Source organism: Capricornis sumatraensis, chromosome 19 (assembly GCF_032405125.1).
Source record: "Capricornis sumatraensis isolate serow.1 chromosome 19, serow.2, whole genome shotgun sequence".
Lineage (NCBI taxonomy): Eukaryota > Metazoa > Chordata > Mammalia > Artiodactyla > Bovidae > Capricornis > Capricornis sumatraensis.
The window spans coordinates 26,717,947-26,726,192 of record NC_091087.1 but is presented as its reverse complement, the minus strand read 5'-3'; the positions used below and the strand labels follow the sequence as shown (position 1 = coordinate 26,726,192).

The following is an 8,246-nucleotide window of genomic DNA, read 5'->3' as shown; positions in this document are numbered from 1 at the left end:
AGCTCAGGGTGGACTGCTCGGTCAGAGTGTGGCCTGGAGAGGTCACCAGACCCACTTCCCTGACTGGGGGGTGATGAGGCGCTGGCAGGCCCCACTGCACACCTGGGCGGGCTGGACGTGTGGCAGGTGTTGACACTGACCGTGCCGTGTGCCTGAAGCCTGCCATCTGTGTTCCAGTGTGTGCCCTGATTCCTGGGTCACGTGCTTTGACAGTGTCCCACCTGAAGAGGGTGATCACTGACAGCAGTCTTCCTGGAAGTGGGCTCACGAGTCGTTGGCAGGCTGCTGGCTCTGTGGTTCTGGTTGGGGGCTGGCCTCCTGTTTCTTCAAGCCCAGGCACCTCAGAAGGCCCCCTATGGCTGGGGTTCTTGGGAGACTTCCGGGGAGCCTGGTGTGGAAAGGGTTCAGGAACACCTGACTGGGGGGCCCTGGAGTTGCGATGCCCCCTGGAGATACCTCCCTCTGGGCCGGCTTCCACGTTGAGTGACTTTGTTTGCAACACCCACACTGAGCAGAAGTGCAGGCTGCCTCAGGGTCAGGCGGGGTCGTGGGGGCGCGTCCAGTGTGGCAATGCTGGTGGGTGTCTGATGTTTCACTTTTGCCCCTGTTCCAGTCAGCTGTCGGCCACGAGTATCAGTCAAAGCTCTCCAAGCACTGCTTGCAGGTTGATTCTGTCTGGGGGTTTGGAGGCAAGTTTGGTGTCCAGCGGGACAGAGTGGACCAGGTGAGTGAAGCGTTGCGAGCAGACAAGAATTGGGCTAGTGGTTTCCCCTTGGGGGTCAGGAAGGGGGCTACCTGGGTGCTGGCCACGTGCAAGTGAAGCTCCCACAAGATGGTTTTAAGACCTCAGGAGAGGGCAGTACTGGAACCCACCCCTGCTTCAAGCTACCTCGGCATTCTCGCCAACCACATAATCCCACCATGGAATTATCTGTGACATGGCTTCTGTCTACACGGGGTATCCTGTGTTGAGCTTGCCACCAAACCCTATAGGATAGATGTCAGGCAGCTTCTGGGGTCTTCTCCTGCAGAGGTCCGTAGAAAAGCCTTGGTCAGAGACCTGCTTCTCAGGAACAACACCAGTCTCAGAAACCCAAACTCACTCTTGATCAAGCAAAGAGTTGGCATACATTTTAAGGAGGGTATCCAGTAAACTAAGAGGTCTATGCTAGTGGGATCTTAGAGCGGAGACAACTGTGCCAGAACCTTAAGTCCATGAAAGAGAACAAGTTGACATGGATGAACTCACCACCCAGAGCCACCACAAGAAGTATATTAGTTAGCTTGCACTGTGTAACAAACAACCTCAGAACCTAGTGGCTTAAAATACTGTGTATTTATTATTTCAGGTTCTTTCGGTGGGGTCAGAAATTCAGAAATGGCTTAGCTGTGCGATTCTGGCTTGGGAGTCCCTCATGAGGTTATCGTCAAGATGTCATGTAGGGCTGCAGGTATCTGAAGGTGGTTCTGGGGCTGGAAGGTCAGCCTGCAAGATGGCACACTCACAGGGCTGTTGGTGGAGCCTCAGCTCCTCACCACATGGACCTCTGCTGCTTGAGCATCCTCACAACATGGAGGCTGGCTTCACCCAGGGCAGGAAGTCCAAGAAAGTGAGGAAGAGTCTGAAATGCCTCTGACGGCCCTCTTTTCAGTAGTTACATGCTGTCATTTCTACCTTATGCTATTCATTAGAAGTGAGTCACTAGGCTCGGTCCATACTTAAGGGGAGGGAGATTGGGTTCCTTTCTGAGCACAGGAATACCCCCAAACTTGAGGGCACCATTTAAAACCACCACAGCAAAACCCCAGGGACAGCAGTATTCTGGGAGCTTCTTTCAGCTTAGACTTTGCGACCAACTACGGGATGGTATCAACTGTCGCTAGCCCCCCTCCCACCTCCCCAGTCAGAAAGTGGCCTCAGCTGGCTGTGTCTACGGGGCCTAAGACCTCTGGGTGTCGGCCACCGTATCCTCACTCTGGAGATCACACTCATTCTCCTCTAAGCATCGCACACCCGGAACCCAGCATCCTGGGCAACCCAGGGACCACACCCCATCCTCTCCCACAAGTTGACTCCAGCACCAGTGTTTAAACACTTGTTTACTGGACCCTGCTGGGTCTTAGCTGCATCGTGCTGGATCTTTCAGTCACAGCACATGGGATCTTTAGTCGTGGCCCGTGGGATCTAATTCCCTGAGCAGGGGTCAAACCCAGGCCCTCTGCATTGGGCGCATGGGGTCTTAGCCACCAGAGCATCAGGGAAATCCCAGTAGCAGCATTTTTTGAAGCAATAAGACAAAATGAGCCTTCGATTTTATAAAGTCTCAGCCAATTCTGATAAAGAGTGCCTGGTCACATTCGCTGAGTTTTTGGCAACTCGGCAGCATGTCAAAAAATTGGGCCCAATCGCACATACAGGCTCATTCTATGATTTCCAGGACACAACAGTAAACATCAGTTCATGTTCAGCAGGCCAAAAGAGAACAGCCATTGTATGATTATCTACTGTTGCACAGTGAACCACCCAGAACTTAGTGGCTGCAAACAGCCACCCATTATCTCTCATCAGGCTGTGGGTCGGGGAGCTGACTGGGGCCAGATGTGTGGTCGATCTCCAGTGGGGACAGTCCTGCATCTACAGTCAGCTGGTGGGTCAGCTGAGCTTGGCCGCTCAAGGGTAGCCATGGTTCACGATGGACAAGCTGGCTGTTGGCAGGGGTGATGATGGGAGTCTTGTCCTCCAGCAGGCTGGCCTGGGCTTGTTCACAGGGGAGTGGCCAGAGAGTAAAGCTCTCAAGCCCCTGTGAAGCTTGTCACTTTGCCTCTTTCTGTCGGCCAAGCCAAGTCACAAGGCCAGCCCAGAAGCTGCAGAAATACGCTGTGCCTCTTAACGGGAAATGTTGCAATGTAGTGTGGCAAACGGGGCAGTTACAGGCCAGGGCAGGAGAATCATGGCCTCCTACAATCTACTCCACCATGAACTACAGCACCCCAGGCCTCCCTGTCCTCCACTGTCTCCTGGAGTTTGCTCAAACTCACGTCCATTGAGTCTGTGATGCCACCTGACCATCTCATCCTCTGTCGCCCACTTCATTGGATAGAACTGAACATCTTCCTGCTAAAAACTCTTTAAAAACATCTATTTCAAGCCAAGGGCCAAAGTCACACTGAATAGTGATGTGTCACAAGTGGTCTCATCAAAGTCAGGGACAAGTCAAGGATGCTGTGATCACCTCTGTGAATTATCAATGCTCTGCAAGTTCTAGAATGTGCTATCAGGCAAGAAAAGTCAATAATAATTGTGGTTACTGAAAGAGGGAAATAAAATAGCCACTGATTAAAGATGATATGATGGCCTACCTGGAAAACCAAAAAGTATCAGCTGAAACCTGGTGATAATAGAAGAGCTCTGTCAGGGAGTCAGATGCTAACAACTCTCCAGAGTTACTGTTGGCAAAAGAATCATGTAACTGCTGGAAATTGCAGTGGAGAAAGGATGCAATCCAAAAGAGCAAGGTGGTGGGGGAATAGAAATACCCTGTGATTAAACTTAAGAGGAATAAAATACCAATCTGCACGAAAATGTAAAGATCTACTGAGGAGCCAAGGATGGAAGGAAGGGGTCGGGGGAGGGAGGAAGGAAGTTTGTATAGATGGGTGGATGGATGGATGGATTAATGAGTGGATGGGTGGATGGGTGGATGGGTGGATGGATGGATGGGTGCTTGGATAGATGCGTGGACAGATGGGCGGTTGGATAGATGGATGGATTGATAGATGGAGGATGGATGGATGGGTGGATAAATGGATTAGTGAGTAGATAGATGGATGGACAGATGACTGGCTGACTGGGTGGACAGGTGGATGGATGGATGGGTGGAGGGATGAATTAGTGAGTGGACGGATGGATGAACAGATGGCTGGCTGGCTGGATGGGTGGGTGGATGAAGAGAGGATGGAATGAATAAAGCAGATGTTTACACTCCATCCTAGAAACATATTCTACGAAACTGAGTAGGAGCTGGGCAATGATTGTTTTCTCCAGAACAGTGGCAATTGTTTGGAAAGGGCCTAAGTGCTCATCAGTGAGGGGTGAGGTACAATCTGTGGACACCCCACAAGGAAGAGACCTCCCCCTCCTTCCTGCCACCTTCCCCATCCCCAGGAGTTCATCAGGGGTTCTGCCGATGTCCCGTCCCCAAGCCCATCCTCACGGTCGGAGGGGGGATGCTGCTTGAGTTCACCACCCATTAAACTCAATTCATAAGATGCTCCCTTTACTGAGATACTTTAATAAAACCTCCGGGGAACCCTCAGCACCTTCATTTCTAAAAAGGTGGCTCTAGTGAACCCTCTGGGGCACAGAGAGCAGAGCAGATACGCTGAGAACAATTGCATCAGTGCGGGGTGAGTTATCCACCCTCACGCTCACCCTTAGAAACAAGGAAGACAAACGGACGAGAAAGCCTTCACGCTTTTTGTGTAAAATAACCATGAGCCTGAGTCAGGCTCCACCTGCTCCTCAGGGCAGGTACATCTGGGAGGTCACGTCTCCTCACCAGGGTTCCTCTCCAGAGTGGACACACCGAGCGTGGGGACTGAGCTGTGTCCTGAGTCTGCACTCGAGAAATGAGGAGCTGGCCGGCCCTCATCTCCTGGCAACAATCCACATTTCCACCAGATTCGTTTTAATTTTTCCAACTAGGAGGACCCTCTTACAGGACTTTCAAGGCCTTCCCACGTGGAGGATACTTGGATGAGCACGATACGACTTGGTGTGACCTAGCGGATGTTTGGACTCTTAAAACCCTGAGAGCCCAGGGTCTACAGCTCCCGAAAAGGGAACTGCCCAAGAGGACAGGCCGGACAAGGTAAATAAGGGAAAAACAATGCAGCCTGGGGGCTAAGCCTTTTCTCTTTCACTTTCTTGACATTTATATTTACGTTTCTTTTAATACATTTTCAAAAACTTCCTTTTTTTTTTTTTTTTACAATTTTCACATTTTCAAAAGTCCCTTTTTTATGTTTTCAAAAACTCCCATTTCTCTATTCACAATGCCACCGCAGCCCTTCTGTTACAAAAATAATCAGTCTGAAGTATTCAATCATCTATCTTTTAACAACACTACTGCTGCAAATGAAAAGCTGTCATGGTTTTGAATGCTAGAACTTTAAGCTGGAACAGTGGCTGTGTGTATAGAGATCCCTGGAAGCGACACAAACCGGGCGCGAACTCTCCCTAGGGAAGGAGGGAGGCATACCGTTCTGGACGGGGCGGAGCGGCCGGTCAGGGACATGCTCTCCTGGATCGCCAGCCGCAGCTTCAGCTGGTGCAGCGGGTTGCTGATGCCGATCTCACCCTGGATCTCTGTGTCCAACAGGGCGACAGGGTGGACATGATGGCACCGCTCCTCACGTTGGCTGGCAAGCAGCCACCTACCAGGCCGGGATCCCGACCCAGCGCTGGGGACAGGAGACAGGAGGCAGGAGGTTATGCGTGGCTGTGGAGGGACTGACACACCCAGGCCAGGACGGGGGTGCGGGTGCGGGTGGGGGTGGGGCGCCTACACACCTCCAGCCAGACCACAACAGTTGGCCCGTCCCACTGTGCCAAGGCACGCCTTGTCTCCCGGGTTCCTCCAGCAACTCATGCCTGCAAGTAACGAAACATTCAAAATTCAAGAATCACTACTACACACGGGTATAAAACAAGTTAACCTAAGTATTTATTTTCTTTATAAATTTGAAAAGTGAAAGAGTATGTATCTCACCATTTTCCTTTAATCTTCTAAACCATCTACTTAATGAGAGTTCAGACATATGACAAAGAACCCCTGAGTCATGAAATGCTGACTGAGTCCCCGCAATTCCTTACAGAATCACCTCCTTCCCGATGAAAGAATTATTGCCAGCCTTAAAGGATTCAGAAGTCTGCACATCCAAGGGAGGAGGGTAGTCAAGGAAAAACATCCACTCTTCCCTTTCTAAACAGTGAGGACAGATACGTAGAAGAGGAAACCACACCGAGATCTGAGCAGAGGCATCTGTCCCTGAGAGAGCTTCAGGAATGCACACCATTTCACAACAGACGCACAAAGAGCAACACAGACTTTCAACACAGAACGCTATAACACAGCAAGCAAGGAGAGGGCTGGATGGGGGCTGTTTTTCTCCTGCACTGCTGTTCAGCTAACTAGCTCTGTGCTAAATTAAGATACTGGTTATTCTTTTTTGACTAGGCCACTGTGTGGCTTGCAGGACCCTAGTTCTCCAACCAGGAATCAAACCCCAGGCCTCCTGCAGTGGAAGTGCAGAGTTCTAGCTACTCGACTGCTAGGGAATTCCCTGAAGATACACAGTGGCTTTTCAATACACTCAAATAGCATCAGACTTTACTTCAGACTGTGAAGTCTATGTATGGTTAAAGCTCGAAATGCTTAACATCAAATGTCAAGTAACTGTTCCTTTACTTCAACCTTAGGTTTCCTAGAAGAGTAAATACTCTATTTTCTGGGAATAATTATACCAGAAAACACAACATGTATCTTAATAGCTCAAAAAGTGAAAGGGGAAGTGTTTTCGCTCAGTCGTGTCCAACTTTTGGCGACCCCATGGACTGTAGCCTAGCAGGCTCCTCCCTCCGTGGAATTTTCCAGGCAAGAGTACTAGAGTGGGTTACCGTTTCCTTCTCCAGGGGATCTTGGATCTCCCAGGGATCAAACCCAGATTTCCCACATTGCAGGCATATGCTTTACCATCTGAGCTACCAGGGAAGCCCCTTAATAGCTCAAAGAGAGTTTTGAAAAAAGGCAAACTTTTAAAATTCCCGTATCCCAGGGGAACGAGCATGTACCACATGCCTGGAGTTTGCGTCCCAACCACAACCACCATCCAGAAGCAAATGGAAGACTCGCCTGGCTTCTGCTGGGGTTTATTTCCTTCCTCGGCTACAAGATATCGCATCACTCTGCTGTCAACGGCTCACTCTCAGCTGAAACCTCTCTTTACAGAGACAGCTTCAGAGACGAGCCTGGGGGGCTGCCTGTTCTGCTGCAATGACCCTGCTCAGCCCGCCCTGCGGGGCTGCTTAGCTAGGACCGCCTCTGCCCCCTCGAGGATGAAATTGGAGTCCCCAAGTGCAATTCATTAAAACACTTGCTTAGCAGTAAACTGACGTGGCATGCTTCCTCGCCTTAAAATTAGAGTCACAGGAGAAAGACATTCGGAAATACAGTGAACTCTATGGGGAACAGATACGCCCAAGAGAAAGCCACACCCTCTGTGGCTGACAACGGGCACTTTAAAGCAGGATATGAGCGCCACGGTCAAGCTGTCTTTCCTAACAAGATGGCTGTGTGAGTTTCTTCCCATCAAATGCTACACACGTGGCACCACCCAGACAACAGGTGTGGCCTTGTTTCCTGAGACTGACCGTCCGCACAGCCCAGCACCTCCTACGAGGGGTCGCTGGGCTTCCCTTCACCAACACCGTGCCCTACTCCTGCAGCGCTGCTCAGCTCAGAGCCTGGAGCTGGGGACGAGCCCCACGGGGAGGCTTCAGGACGCACACAGCTCAGCAGACCTGCTGACTCGGCTTCCCCTGCGAGCTGGCGCACGACAGTGTCCACCAAGGGGAAGAGGAAAGACAGCATTTAGAGCAGGAGGTACACGATGCCCGAGGGGAGTCCCCGCACGCCCAGGACACTGCGGTGACCAACAGGGACACGGCGGCCTTGGCCTCCACTCCTCATGGAGCACGTCCAGCACCTGGTGAGCCCGCACTGCTCTCCCTGGGAGTTTCCACAGAACGTGAAAATCTGAGATTCACCAACCCTCAAAAATTCTCTGAAAGTGGATGCATTGGCTGCGTAAATTTAGCAATTAAAAGAATACCTTTGAGACAAATTGGGGCTTAATAGAAAGAAAATAGTTTTGAGAAACAAACTGATTCTCACATCTATAATGCCATAAATGTTAAACTATAAAGTGATATTTTTTCTGGAATACTAAAATATTTTTTCACGTTTTATAGATAAGGCATTTTCCCTGTAGTCAATGTTGTCTCTGGTTGACTGACAGAGCTGAGATTACCCACTGTGGTCAGAAAATCCTCGTACTTTGAATTGTTCTCTGGGAAGCCACCAGAGCATCCTAGAATTTGCCATGGTGTAGCAACAGAGCAAAGAAAAACCCACTTGTGCACGCCCACACTCGAACACACACACACAGAGTAAGACGTCTACCTT

At 50.5% G+C, this 8,246-nt stretch overlaps 1 protein-coding gene across 1 annotated transcript in view; it reads right to left on the bottom strand.

Annotated features, from left to right (window-relative positions):
* Positions 1 to 2,555: 2,555 nt before the first annotated feature.
* The window catches only part of LOC138094928 (liprin-alpha-1-like), a 35,125-nt gene continuing 29,434 nt past the window's right edge, over positions 2,556 to 8,246 (bottom strand). The window contains exons 18-19 of the mRNA XM_068990944.1: positions 5,262 to 5,368; positions 2,556 to 2,753 (exon numbers count right to left, since the gene is read on the bottom strand). Of these exons, the coding sequence (XP_068847045.1) occupies positions 2,556 to 2,753; positions 5,262 to 5,368 (305 nt within the window). The remainder of the gene's footprint in view (positions 2,754 to 5,261; positions 5,369 to 8,246) is intronic.